The 13,207-nt window shown below is 34.9% G+C and overlaps 1 protein-coding gene across 1 annotated transcript; it reads left to right on the top strand.

Annotated features, from left to right (window-relative positions):
* The first annotated feature begins 362 nt into the window (after nt 1–362).
* itcha (itchy E3 ubiquitin protein ligase a) lies at nt 363–11,771 on the top strand. The gene is made up of 24 exons (XM_055025249.1): nt 363–480; nt 1,185–1,254; nt 2,085–2,226; nt 3,123–3,247; nt 3,746–3,877; nt 4,521–4,569; nt 4,673–4,851; nt 5,064–5,301; nt 5,561–5,656; nt 5,898–6,072; nt 6,437–6,506; nt 6,634–6,718; nt 7,157–7,285; nt 7,395–7,467; nt 7,605–7,676; nt 7,780–7,868; nt 8,102–8,261; nt 8,362–8,495; nt 9,351–9,491; nt 9,588–9,708; nt 10,146–10,250; nt 10,743–10,839; nt 10,931–11,003; nt 11,150–11,771. Exons 2-24 carry the CDS (start codon nt 1,230–1,232, stop codon nt 11,247–11,249), a joined length of 2,610 nt encoding a protein of 869 aa, XP_054881224.1. The 5' UTR covers nt 363–480; nt 1,185–1,229; the 3' UTR covers nt 11,250–11,771.
* The last annotated feature ends 1,436 nt before the right edge of the window (nt 11,772–13,207 follow it).

Genomic DNA, 13,207 nt, shown 5'->3' with positions numbered 1-13,207 from the left:
GTTTGTGTTTATTACATCACATTAATGAACAGTTGGTTTTTCAAGCATGCTTAAAATTAAACGGTAATTCTTATTTAGTATTATTTGTTTTAAAATATGTGTGAAATGACGACATCAGCTTCGTATCGGGATTACCTTCAAAATTAAAGCGATCGTGAATACAAGTAAGTTTTTTACTTGCATGTAAGAACGAAACAAAATAAGTTTTAGATGGTTAAAAAGAAACATAACCGGATATCTAGTTAAGTTTTCAATTAATGTACGTATAATTGGTTTGGGTTGAAGTTTTATTTATTTATTTGTTTGTGTACATTTTATTTAGGGCTGCACTATTTTATTCTGAAAGGCTTTAACCGGAAATGTGGAATTTAGCTAGTGATACAGAAGTCCCTGTTAATGGCTGATAATGTAACTGTCAACAATTCTGGGGTTGCTGAGACCGAAGCCCTTTTACCATCCATTATTCTCTGTACTTCACAGGTAAAGATATTTGGTCTGGTTTGATTTAAAAGTTGTTTACTGAACAATCGGAGTAGCTTGAAAGCCCGGATGCTGGTAGCATTTGTAACGAAAGCCAGTGCATGGTTAGCTTATCCTCGTTTCGGTCAGAACCTCGAAGCAAAGTTCCTGATGGTGATTGAACTCACTATGAAACGACCAGATCAGAAGACATTTATAATTAATCTTAAACATATCTTAAAACCATTTATTCCCTCTCAAGAATCTGTTACTGTACCATGACAGTTGACTCACGATGGAAAGCAGCTATTAAAACACTGAACTCACCAACAATAAAACGATCGGGTATTTTGTTGATGCTAAAATAATGTACTTCAATACAAAAGAAGAAATATTAGTGAAGGAAGGTTGAGTCAGACCTAATTAGTCCGACTAGTTGATGATGGGATTTTCTGTTATGGAAGAGACTAGACAACGTCTAGAAATAGACGAGATTAAACCAAGTCACCTTGTGAGGTGCATTGTGATGCATTTAAAATTAAGACGTTGAAGTCGAAAGCTACAAATGTACCTTCAGCAAACATCATAATTTTCTTGTCAATTGTATATAAACATTTTATGATTTAGGGCTTTATTTCACCAGCCTAATAAACTTGATCAAACTATAGATTAGGTGCAATCAGGGTCATATAATACCTATTAATACCTGTCGTCTCTGCTTCCAGGTTCATTTTTAAAGGCAACTTAGAATCAAATGTTATGGATGAACCATGAAGGCACAATTACAAGTCACAGGTAAGTTATTTGTTGAACAAATTTAAGAGCCACAAATAAACTTGAAGCCAGATATTAACCAACACTATGAAAGCAATAAATATTGTATTTTCTCTTTGACAATAAATCTGGCCAAAGATGTGTTGCTTTAGGTTAGTTTGGATTGTTAAAATCTATTATATGGTAAATCAGAAAATATCAAGAAATATTGTTCTTTATAATATTTGATTTAAATTCAGTAGTTTACATATATTAAAATTACTATGACTTAAGCCCTATAGGGAAAGCCCAGGTGATCACTTTGTAAGCTTTAATTCACAACATCTATGTAGCTGAACTGAGATAATAACTACTTGCTAGTATTAAACTAATCAGAGTGTGATCTTATAAGGATTCTAACATTTGTCTCAACATTATAGTACATGATGATATACCTTTGTTTCATGAGGGCCTATCGGTTGCAGTGTTGGAAAATAAGCAAATGTAAATACTATTAATAATCTAATATTGAGCAGGTATTATGACACACAATTTAGTCAATTATACATGAAAAGAATAAACATTTAACATAACAGATAGTAATAAAATTATTGTAACAGGTGTAAGGACTTGAAATAAATCTGTCAGAGGTTGGTACAGTGAATTGTTTAGTTGAATGTTTGGAACTCACATGATGATATTCATTAATAATAATAATAATAATAATAATAATAATAATAATAATAATAATAATAATAATACAATGATGTCCTCGTATGTTTTTCAATTACAACCTCTGAAGCAGTATGATCATATATACATAATTTTACTCCCAATCTCTTTATAGTTCATGGTTGTGTTCCTCTTTCCAGTGCTTTCAGCTAAGCTAAAGGAAAACAAAAAGAACTGGTTTGGTCCCAGTCCGTATGTTGAGGTAGCTGTGGATGGCCAGTCAAAAAGAACAGAAAAATGCAACAACACCCACAGTCCCAAATGGAAGCAGGCCATCACTGTGTGAGTACTGATGTTGTTTGTCTCTGTGGCAGAAGCCAGTTTTTTACTAGCCAAAATACTAGAACTCAACTTGGGAATTGTTAACACATTTCTCTCTAATATAGTTCAAATAAATAATTATTGGATTATGCATAGAATTCATTCAAAATAAGAACATATTTTAATGTTTTATGACCACATAATGTGCTTTGTAGACATGTATTTATGTAATTGTGAAAATTATGATTACTGATGTAATCATAATAGAAGTTGTGGAATTCCAGTTTTTATTTAATTCTACCTCTTATAAGTCGAAGATACAATTGTACAATTTGGGGCACATACATTTCTGAGATGAACACAAGATGTATGTAGTATGTGCCATCATAATAATAAGTAAATGTCTCTACAATCTACTTTTAAGCTATGGGTTTTATAATCCTAATTTGTAGATGCAGAAAATGTGTACTTAGATACCTTCGACTTTAGGATTTCTGTTAACAAGGATGCTCACTTATGGAACAACTTTAATCATATTATTTTGTTCAAAGTGAAATTACACATATTGCAACATGTGATAAAGTACACCCTGGAAATATCAAAATAAGGCTATAGTATTGTCATTTCTTTCATATTGCATCATTTCTGTGATAGTTGGGGCCAAAATTAAGACAATTTGATTTTTGACTCATTTATAATTAAATAGTCTTGAAAACACAATTAGAACACCTCAATCCCATAAAAAGACTTGAAGCTTATACACCAACATGTTTTCAAGTTATACTCAGTCAAGGACCTACCTGTTTGAGTTGCACTTAACATAATGGTGGTTGAATGAATGCCTCAGAGCTATAAAGTCAACCTGTTCTTCAGCACAGATTTTTACTGAATCTTATCTCTGTGCTGCATTCCTGCAGAATTGTGACTCCAGTCAGCAAACTCATCTTTCGTGTTTGGAGTCATCAGACACTGAAAGCAGATATTCTGCTGGGCATGGCCACTCTGGACATTGGTACGGTCCTCAAAGCCAATGATCTTAAATGTGAGTATACATTTGAAAATTTCTTCCACGTAACTATGCTTTTTATTTTTTTAAATCTTGTAAATATCGCACCTTTTTAAATTTTCTTCGTCAGTGAAATTATAATTTTCATATGTTTTTACACTTGTTGAGTAAAGAGTTCAAATAAATAAGATAAAATAAGTAGCTTCCCATCTATGGAGTGACATTTCTGTTACTAATCTGTGGATATTTCATCTGTTTTGCCAAGAACTGTATAGTTAAATGTTGCTGCACACTCTATGGAGGCTGTTTTCACTTTTTATAAAAAAGGGCATGCCTGTCTACTCATTATCTGTTGTGGTTTGATAACATTCTCAACCATTTTTCATATTTCTAATCTTATTCTTTTGTAAAAGTTTGGACTTAGAGGAACATTGTATGCTTTTTCTACTTTGATCTTTAAGTTGAAGTCTGAGTGTTGCTATCGTGTTGCTGTTGGAAGCATTTTCTTAGCGTTGTGATTTCTCCTAATTCCAGTGTGTGAGGTGGTGCAGACGCTGCAGCTATCCTTCGACAGAGACCCTCAGGATATTGTAGGGGACCTCTCAATCTGTCTGGACGGCATGCAGGTTGACCCAGAAGCCTTTGCTCTGGCAGAGAGAGAGCAAGGTAAGGCAAGCACAAACAAGGTCATGGCAAAAATAATGGAGAACTTCAACACTTCCTTTTTTCAATTAGAATGTCAATGCTATATTGGCTTTGAATAAATGATTAAACTGGTTTACTGTGCTTAATCAATTTAGGGGACTTTTGTCAAAGTTCAAATATCTGCATAACCTTAATTTGCCTCCAGAGAGCAGTAGAAGCATTTCATACATTCAATTGTTGAGGACAGCCTACACAAGCATTTAAAATGGTAGTTTTTAATTTGACTGCCATGTAATATATAACCAAAAAAACAAGTTTTTAAATTAAACTGTAATAGCACTATTAAACTTTTTACTGTGTTTTTGTGAATGTTTGTTAATTCTTGATTGTATGTTTATAATGTCTTTATGTTGTTTGGGTCTCCTTGTCTAGGACTACAGATGGAAGTTAGCAATTATGCTATAATCTGGCTCATTTACAGTCTATACAGTAGTGTTGATTTTTCATTAATGTGCACTGTCCTTAATAAAGATTTAAAGATTTAAACACTTTGAAAGCAAATCAGTTGAAATATTATTAATATTATGAAATAGATCATTTCATTATCAGAAATGATCTAACATAGTCATACATGATGTTACAGTTTTCTTCTTTTTTTTCCTAGCTCCTCTCACAAATGGAAATGCAAAACAAAATGGCAACACTAGCAACAGGTCTTGTGAACTTTTACTTGAAAATCCAAACCTGAGTTAATTGTTTTTTCCAGTTTTTCTCCAATAAGGTTCCAGATAATATTTCTTAAACATGTACTTTTAGATCAAGCCGGGACACGTCTCCGTCCAGTGACTCAGATGACTGGGTGATTGTACCCAATGGTCTTACTGTCAGCGATAGAGGTTCTCCCTCTCCGTCTGCAGAGGGCTCCACTTCCTCTCGTCCTCCTAGGCCCGCCAGGCCGCCGCCTCCTACGCCACGAAAACCTGCTGCCTCACCTAGTAGGAAAACACACAATTTCATATACTAAAGAGCTGCTAAAAATATGAATATCATATTTAAAGAAAGCAAATGACAGATATTCTACTTTTTGATTTATTAGTTTTTGTTGACTGACCAAGGGAGTATTAGATGCCAGTTAAAGAGATTTTTAGCAAAAATAATGAATGCCATATGCTATTCTTCCCTGTTCTTTATCATCTTTGTGTCGCAGGCTCTTCTAGTAGTTCTTCCCCCAGTGAACTGAGTGAAGCACCAGCTTCTGACGGTTCCTCTCAGGCATCTGCAAGCGGAGGTTCAGACCAGCCCGATGATGCAGGTGCTCGAGCAGCAACAGCCGTTTCCTCACAGACAGCTAGTGCTCCCAAACCAGGTGGCGCTGTAACAGCAGCTCCAGCTACAACCGCGACTGCCAGAGTCAACGCCATTAGCAACGCCCCGTTGCCACCAGGGTAAGGAGCAACTTCCTGTTTTGGTACTATATCTGTTTTGATTTTAAGTAATTTAGCTCAGTTGTATTTAATTATTTTTTTTTAATTGTACCAACGATTACTTTTTGTCAGCTAGGGTTATATAGTTATAAACTTGATACACTTTAAGATCCATAGCCCTCATTGTTCCAGGATCTTAGGTTTGTAAGATTTTTCTATTTCTTTTATTAACTGGAAATGCAACAGAATTTGTTTAATATCATTTTTTATTGTATTATAGATGGGAGCAAAGGGTAGACCAGAATGGAAGAGTGTATTATGTGGACCACATTGAGAAAAGAACAACCTGGGACAGACCTGAGCCTCTGCCTACAGGGTACCATGCTTTATGCTTTACTTATTGAATCCTGAAATATCAGAATCTGCTTTATTGGCCATATTGTGTGCAGAAACAAGGAATTTGACTTCATTGTTCAACCAAATAGCAAATCCTAAATATTTTTAGTCTCATTTAAAATGCCTGCAATCACTTGCAGCCATTTTAAATTAAACTAAAAATACTTGTAAACACCTGTATATAAATTAAAATTATTATTTTTTCTTTCTTTTTCTCCCAGCTGGGAGCGACGGGTCGACCCGATGGGTAGAGTGTACTATGTTGACCACATAACACGAACCACAACATGGCAACGGCCCACTCAGGAGTCAGTGCGCAATTATGAGGAATGGCAGAACCAGCGCAGCCAGCTTCAGGGAGCAATGCACCAGTTTAACCAGAGGTTCATTTACGGGGTGAGAACAATCACTTTAATTACTTTCACCTTCAGTTAAGGATAGGTTTCTATGACTCCATAAATTATATTAGTACAATTGCTAAATTGTGAGCCAAGCTGGATGATCTAAGTTTTTCAAAGCAGACAAGACAGTATGGACCTTTTATTATTATTATTATTATTTTATTCTCTTAAAGATGTTTGCTTACTTATCTGTTACTTGTTTGTCTACTCAGATAAGCTAAGTTTTTTTTAATATATACCAATAAGGTAAGGATTACAAATTTCAGTGAGATCAGTTTACTTATTGGTAAATCAGAATTTTACTCTTATGTTTCTATTTTATTAATAGTGACTATTAATTCATATTCTTTTTGGTTCAGCTGCAGGACCAGTTTGCAGCCACATCCACTAAAGAGTTCGACCCACTGGGACCACTGCCACACGGCTGGGGTAAATATACTTTCACAAGAGTTCACCTTAAAGAAACTGACGTTTTAGAAACATAATAAGGATCCGTTGAAGGAATGCATAGCTGTAAGTTGACATACATTTATGTACAAAAATGTTTTTGTTTTAGAGAAGAGAACAGACACCAATGGCAGAGTATATTTTGTTCATCATCCAACTCGAACGACTCAGTGGGAGGACCCGAGGACACAGGGGTAAGTACATATTGCATCGTGTTATGTCTTTGGTAACAGCTGGGTTCATTCTGAATCACTAAAAAGCAGAAACATGCCAATGTGTTGCTCAATTTATGAGGTCTACTTTGAAACTTAATAAAGGGAAACATTTTAGATCCTTCTTTTACAACTTTTAAAAAGTTGCTTTGCAATTGCATTTTAGGCAATGCAATGTTTTTTTTTATTTAAAAAAAAGGAATTTCATTATTTATTTATGGTTTTTGTGCATTTTCAATACAGCATAAAATCAACTTTAGTGGTTAAATAGAAAATCTACAGAATATTCCAAATTAATTCATCCAAAAAAATCAATTAAATGTCAGAAAATACGTGACTGTGTGAATAATTTAAGCTTCACTGTAAAGCATGCTTATTTTCTTATCTTGTGTGTTTGTGTGTTTTCTTTGCATGCGTTAGTCTTCTAAATGACAAACCCCTGCCTGAAGGATGGGAGATGAGGTTCACTGTGGACCACATTCCCTACTTTGTAGACCACAACCGGAGAACGACAACCTACATCGACCCTCGGACAGGGAAATCTTCCTTGTATGTTTGTTTTTATAACATTTAAAGTAATCCTGCTGGTAAAGGAGATCTGCCTCCAGGTCTTCCCGTTCTTGTCACAGCAAAAATGTTTGTTGTCCCACTTTTACAGCGAGAATGGGCCACAGATCACCTATGTTCGGGACTTTAAAGCCAAAGTCCAATACTTTAGATTCTGGTGTCAGGTATGTTTACAAGTCAGATTGTTAATTGATTTTTTCCTGCTTTACTATTTTTTTAATGTATATTTTATATTATTATTCAGAGATGGAAAAAAAATCTATTGGATCTGAGAACACATGTGTTTTGTGTTTGTTCTTAGCAATTATCTATGCCTCAGCATATCAAGATTACCGTCTCCAGAAAAACTTTGTTTGAGGATTCATTTCAGCAGGTAAGAGTTTGTCTTTTTGTCAAGTTTCGAGGTATTCAATTGGTCTTTTCTTGTTTGTACATGAATTACGTAAGTGGATTCATTTTCGGACTTGCTTTCAAAGATCATGAGTTTTCACCCACAAGATTTGAGGCGGAGACTGTGGATCATTTTCCCTGGAGAGGAGGGCTTGGACTATGGAGGCGTAGCCAGGTAATACCTCTGAAATGTTTAATACAGGTGCGTCTTTTTTACAGGTGTGACTAATTGGGTGTGAAAAGTCTTACTTACAAGTTTTGTTGACAACACCCAATGTTGATGTAAAGTTGTGATGTAATATAAGCTTTGATGTTTCGTTGAAATCTTAATCATTAAGAAATTATATCACTGCTTTTCATCACCTATGATTGCTAATATATTTTTGTAATTTGTGTTGATGTTTTCAGAGAATGGTTCTTCTTGCTCTCCCATGAAGTGCTAAATCCCATGTACTGTTTGTTCGAGTACGCTGGAAAGGACAACTACTGTCTTCAGATTAACCCGGCTTCTTATATCAATCCGGATCATCTTAAATACTTTAAATTCATTGGCCGCTTCATTGCCATGGTACACTTTTCTATAGGTTTTAAAATAAATTATTGGCTTAATAAATTTGAATTTGCAAGTCACTAAATGTGTATTTTGTTTCTCTATTTTTTTTCCTCAGGCCTTGTTCCATGGAAAGTTTATTGACACGGGTTTCTCGCTGCCCTTCTACAAGCGCATTTTGAACAAACCGCTGGCTCTTAAAGACTTGGAGTCCATTGACCCTGAATTTTATAATTCACTCATTTGGATCAAGTAGGTAGTTCATGTATATAGTGTGTCTGAGGTACATTTGAACATAATAATCTGGAAAACCATAGAATTTGTGTATTTTCCAGGTCTGGTAAAAGAAAATAGACTGTGAAATTATATTTATTTTTAGATTATGTTTTATTCTATTGAGCAATGATGGCGCAGGTTTTAACACCTGACCACAGTAAAAATGTCTGTTATAAATTCATAATGAGGTTTTATATTTATAGTTTAAAATTATATAAATAAGGGCTGATCACTATGAAGAACTTAGTCTGAAAAATTAAAGGATTCTGGCATAAAACTTATATGATCTTTATGCCAACCTAGATTTTCTGAAATAGTAAGTGGTCAAATAGTTTCAAAATGTAACTGTTGAATGTGAACCAAATAGCACTTTAATAATTCATTCTGGATTTTTATACAACTATTGTTATTTAATATCTCCCAAGTTTTTGATTAACCAGCACATTTTTAACATTTGTTGATTCTCATAATTAGTGAGGACAATTTGAGGTCACTACATGTTAATGTTCAGTCTATAAATTCTGATGGTGTCCAGCTTAGTTTTCTGCAGATAAGAAACTATTTAAGGTTTTTGTAACCTCTTTGAATTAGAAGCATGTTCTATTTCTGGCTGAAAAAAAAACAGCTACAACAATGGATCCATGCACTTAATACATCAACCTGGAATTCTTAGTTTAGTATGAAGTTTTCCATTTTCTCTTTATGAGTTAGAGGTTCTTCTGTACCACTGAGTTCACCCTTCACATTTTATTGATACCTGTAAAACCTTAGAGGAACTGCTACGGTTATTTAAACTGAATTGGTTAATAAAGTGGGTTTTATGTCTTGCAGGGACAATAACATAGAAGAATGCGGTCTGGAGATGTTCTTCTCTGTTGATAAGGAAATCCTGGGAGAGGTCAGCACTCATGAGCTGAAACCAGATGGAGGAAACATTCCAGTTACTGAAGACAACAAGGAGGAATACATCAGGTACAGCTGCATTTTTCCCATTTCCTATTTACTAATCATGTTTTGCTGTTACAAAAGTAAATTATGTTGGTTTTTTGGGGGTTTTTTTTAATGCAGGTTGGTGGCAGAGTGGAGGCTGTCCAGAGGAGTGGAGGAGCAGACTCAGGCATTCTTTGAGGGCTTTAATGAAGTTCTTCCTCAGCAGTACCTTCAGTACTTTGATGCAAAGGAGTTGGAGGTACAAAGCTATATGGGTGTTTTTCCCAGGCATTTTTAAAAAGTAGGATGTTTTAAATGTGCTTGTCATTCATTGCGGATTAAAATAATATTATATTTTGAAGTATTTATTGTGGTAACTGTAAAATGAACTGTAAAGCAGTTTAAAATGTGTATTTTTAGGCCTTTTTTGTGTGAATACAGTCAGATTACAACAAACACTATTGCTGCCCTAAAAATAAAACTTGCCTAATATATACTTTAGACACTTGGTACATTAGGGGGAGCAGTTACATACAATGACGGCATTTGATAAAATCTTCAATTAAATCTGTCTTTATTGATTCTGCCATAATAGAAGATAAAGTAAAGCACTATTTCCTGCAACATAAACACCAATTTGAATGTAGTCTTTTCATGGTGGTGAGGTGTTCAATGTATTCTATGTTTTGCTTTTAGGTAATGCTATGTGGAATGCAGGAGATCGACCTGGTGGACTGGCAGAGAAACACGATTTATAGACATTATGCTCGGAGCAGCAAGCAAATCCTTTGGTTCTGGCAGGTTTGTTCTGAAAATATATATTCTGTTATTGTTATATTTGTTAATGTAACAAGGAATCAAATCTTCACAGGTCTTGGGGTGGACCTAACCTTCATGCTTTTTCATTTAAAAAAATACCCAGCGACAAAAAAATCTATGAACAGTAATGTGTTGGAGCAGTTTGTAATATAATCTCTTTTCTTTTCTATAGTAAGATTAAGTCAAACTTAGCAAAGCAGAAAATGTTTTTGAAAAAAAGGTACAGTTTGAGATTTATTTTCTCAGATTGATTGTAGTTTTCAGAAAGTGGGAGGTAAGGCTGACTGGCATGTATGTAAAGTATTCACGCCAGTTTCATAATGTTTTCAGTGTTTTGGCATGTAAAGAGTAAAATATACTGTTAAAACGGCACTGGAAGTATGTGTTGTTGGAAGCGCTGCATAAATGTGCAAATCTTTATCAATTTTTCTTATCTGAATTATCTAATTGGAACAAAAATGACTTGTTTCGCAGTTTGTGAAGGAGATGGACAACGAAAAACGAATGAGACTCCTGCAGTTTGTCACCGGCACCTGCCGACTTCCTGTGGGTGGCTTTGCTGATTTGATGGGTGTGTAAAATCCATACAGATGTATAAAACAAATGTTTTTTTGCACAGTCATGAGATTTTTCTCATACAATTCTCTTGTATGTGTAAATAGGAAGCAATGGTCCACAAAAGTTTTGCATTGAGAAAGTGGGGAAAGAAAACTGGCTTCCACGAAGTCACACGTGGTGAGAATATTTTATTTATTTTGTTTTGCTCAAAATGACGTCATATCATAAATGAACGGGCACCTCAGCTTTTCTTGTCACATGCAGTAAAAGACAACAAAAAATGTCAGAAGAGTAACTTTGACTCTGTTGTTTTTTCTATTTAGCTTCAATCGTCTGGATCTCCCTCCTTATAAAAGCTATGAGCAACTGAAGGAAAAACTTATCTTTGCCATTGAGGAAACGGAAGGATTTGGGCAGGAATAATCATAACAGGAGTTCCTGATTTTCATCCCAATAACCTGTGGATGCAACAGAAAATTGCTGACCTTGAATGAGCCGGATCCATTTTAGAAAGAAGCATTTTTAGCAGTTTCTCTCTGGAGCCTGGAAATGCTTTCACCCTGGTAGATTCTGTCTGTCTCAATAGCATATTCACAAAAGATTACAAAATTGTTTCATAATAGGTTCATTATTTAACAAGGGATCTGTGAGTCTTCTACCTTGATGATCTGTTCCTCCCTGATCCACTTAATCTCCCTTTGCTGCACAAAAAGACTAAAAAAAGAAACGCCTTTCTCACTCTGGCATGCCTGCACTTGCTGTATGTTGAGTAAGCGCAGTTTCTACATATGGAGCACAGATTCTGCACCATAGTCATTTCTTTAGAACCACTTTGTTGAGCCTATGCACTCTGATAATGTACGAGGAAAGAAACTTGTCTGTACATTTTGACTCATAATATGAAGATTAATTTCCTGACAGATAAAACAGTCCCTTTTGATTCGAGGTCATTGAGGTTTTGTTTTCTTTCTTTTGATGGAAAGTGGGATGAATGAATATTTTTCTAATAGGTGACTGATATGAATCCTGTAGCACATATACAGTTTTTTATTAACTTTGCTAAATGTGATGACTTTAATTGCAATAATACTTTCTTGTGTTGTGACAGGTTAATATGTTCAACTAGTTTGCACATGTATTTGTGAGCAGTGAGATTATGATTGCTATTAGAAGATGCTATTTTTAAGTGCAATAGTTTTGTAGAACACATAATTTCGCCAATGTCGCATTCAAACAGGGCTTTGATTAGTTTTTCTAAGATTTAGTTTTTACCTTCAAGTTGAACCCCAGTACAACATGGAGATCTGTTGCATACTTTGAATTTTGTATGGTTGCTGTGGTTTGCTGTCCCATTGTAGCTGCTACTGTTATATTTGCATTTTAGACTATAAATGTTTACCAAATGTTTGAGTCAGGATAAAGTAAACTGTGAAGGCTGTGATAACGAAGCTGGTACTGATGACCCATTCGAACTGAGCGATAGTCGGTTCTCAGCTAGTTCTCAAGAGCCCAAGTTACATAACTGGAGCAACGGTGTGTCCGACGAATTCTGTTAAGCTTTGCAAACGGAGTGAATCCAAGAAAAGCTAAGATTTAAAATCCCACAGGTTTCATTTATTAAGTGACTGTTATTGCTTATGTATGTGCAGTTGAAACCAGACATTTCCACACACATTTTCAAAAATATGTTTTATTAACAATTACATTAAACCGTACTAAAATAGACCCAGAATAATTAGATTTTAAGGTGATTGCTCACATTTTCTTCAAATTCAGAAGCTTTAATAAATTTTATTAGTATTTGAGATATTTGCCATTTGAATAGAATGATTTGAATGTGTTGGGTATTTTTTCACATGCTTCCCATAATAGTTTGCTGGAGTTTTGGTCCATTCCTCCCGTCAGACCTGGTCTTTTATGCAATCTGCCTTGATCACACAGTTTTTTTTAGCTCTACCCACAATTTTCTCTATGGGAGTGGATCAGGGCTTTGTGATAACCATTCCAAAACATTGACTCACTTTGATTCTTTTGTGACTACTTTACTAACTAGGTTTACGGTCATTGTCTGTATGAAAGCACACGGTTTAACTTTCTGCCTTTCTTGAGATATTTCTTTAATATTTCCACATGATCTTATTTTCTCATCTATTTTGTGAAGTGCACCAGTCCCTTCCACGGCAAAACATCCACACATGATGCATTTTCAAGTTCTCCTCTGCTATGATTTGCATTATGGACAAACATTTCAGTGTTATTTTTATTTGACCACAATATATCAAAAATATTAACATATTTGGCTGTAGGTGCATTTGCAAAAGTGTCATTTTTTGTTTTTAGATTTTTTAACTTTTGGTATGACTTCTTCGCCGGGTCGCGTT

The sequence above is a fragment of the Poeciliopsis prolifica genome, unplaced genomic scaffold, assembly GCF_027474105.1.
Source record: "Poeciliopsis prolifica strain line A6 unplaced genomic scaffold, Auburn_PproV2 SCAFFOLD003, whole genome shotgun sequence".
Classification (NCBI taxonomy): Eukaryota; Metazoa; Chordata; class Actinopteri; order Cyprinodontiformes; family Poeciliidae; genus Poeciliopsis; species Poeciliopsis prolifica.
The sequence above is the reverse complement of the archived record's forward strand: the minus strand, read 5'-3'. Positions and strand labels throughout refer to the sequence as shown.

Bases quoted from the DNA above. Each gene is read 5' to 3' on its own strand.
- itcha (XM_055025249.1), top strand. From the start codon at position 1,230: ATGAAGGCACAATTACAAGTCACAG. The intron at 4,570-4,672 runs GTCTTGTGAACT...ATGTACTTTTAG, and splicing joins AATGGCAACACTAGCAACAG to ATCAAGCCGGGACACGTCTC. The intron at 11,004-11,149 runs GTGAGAATATTT...TTTTCTATTTAG, and splicing joins CTTCCACGAAGTCACACGTG to CTTCAATCGTCTGGATCTCC.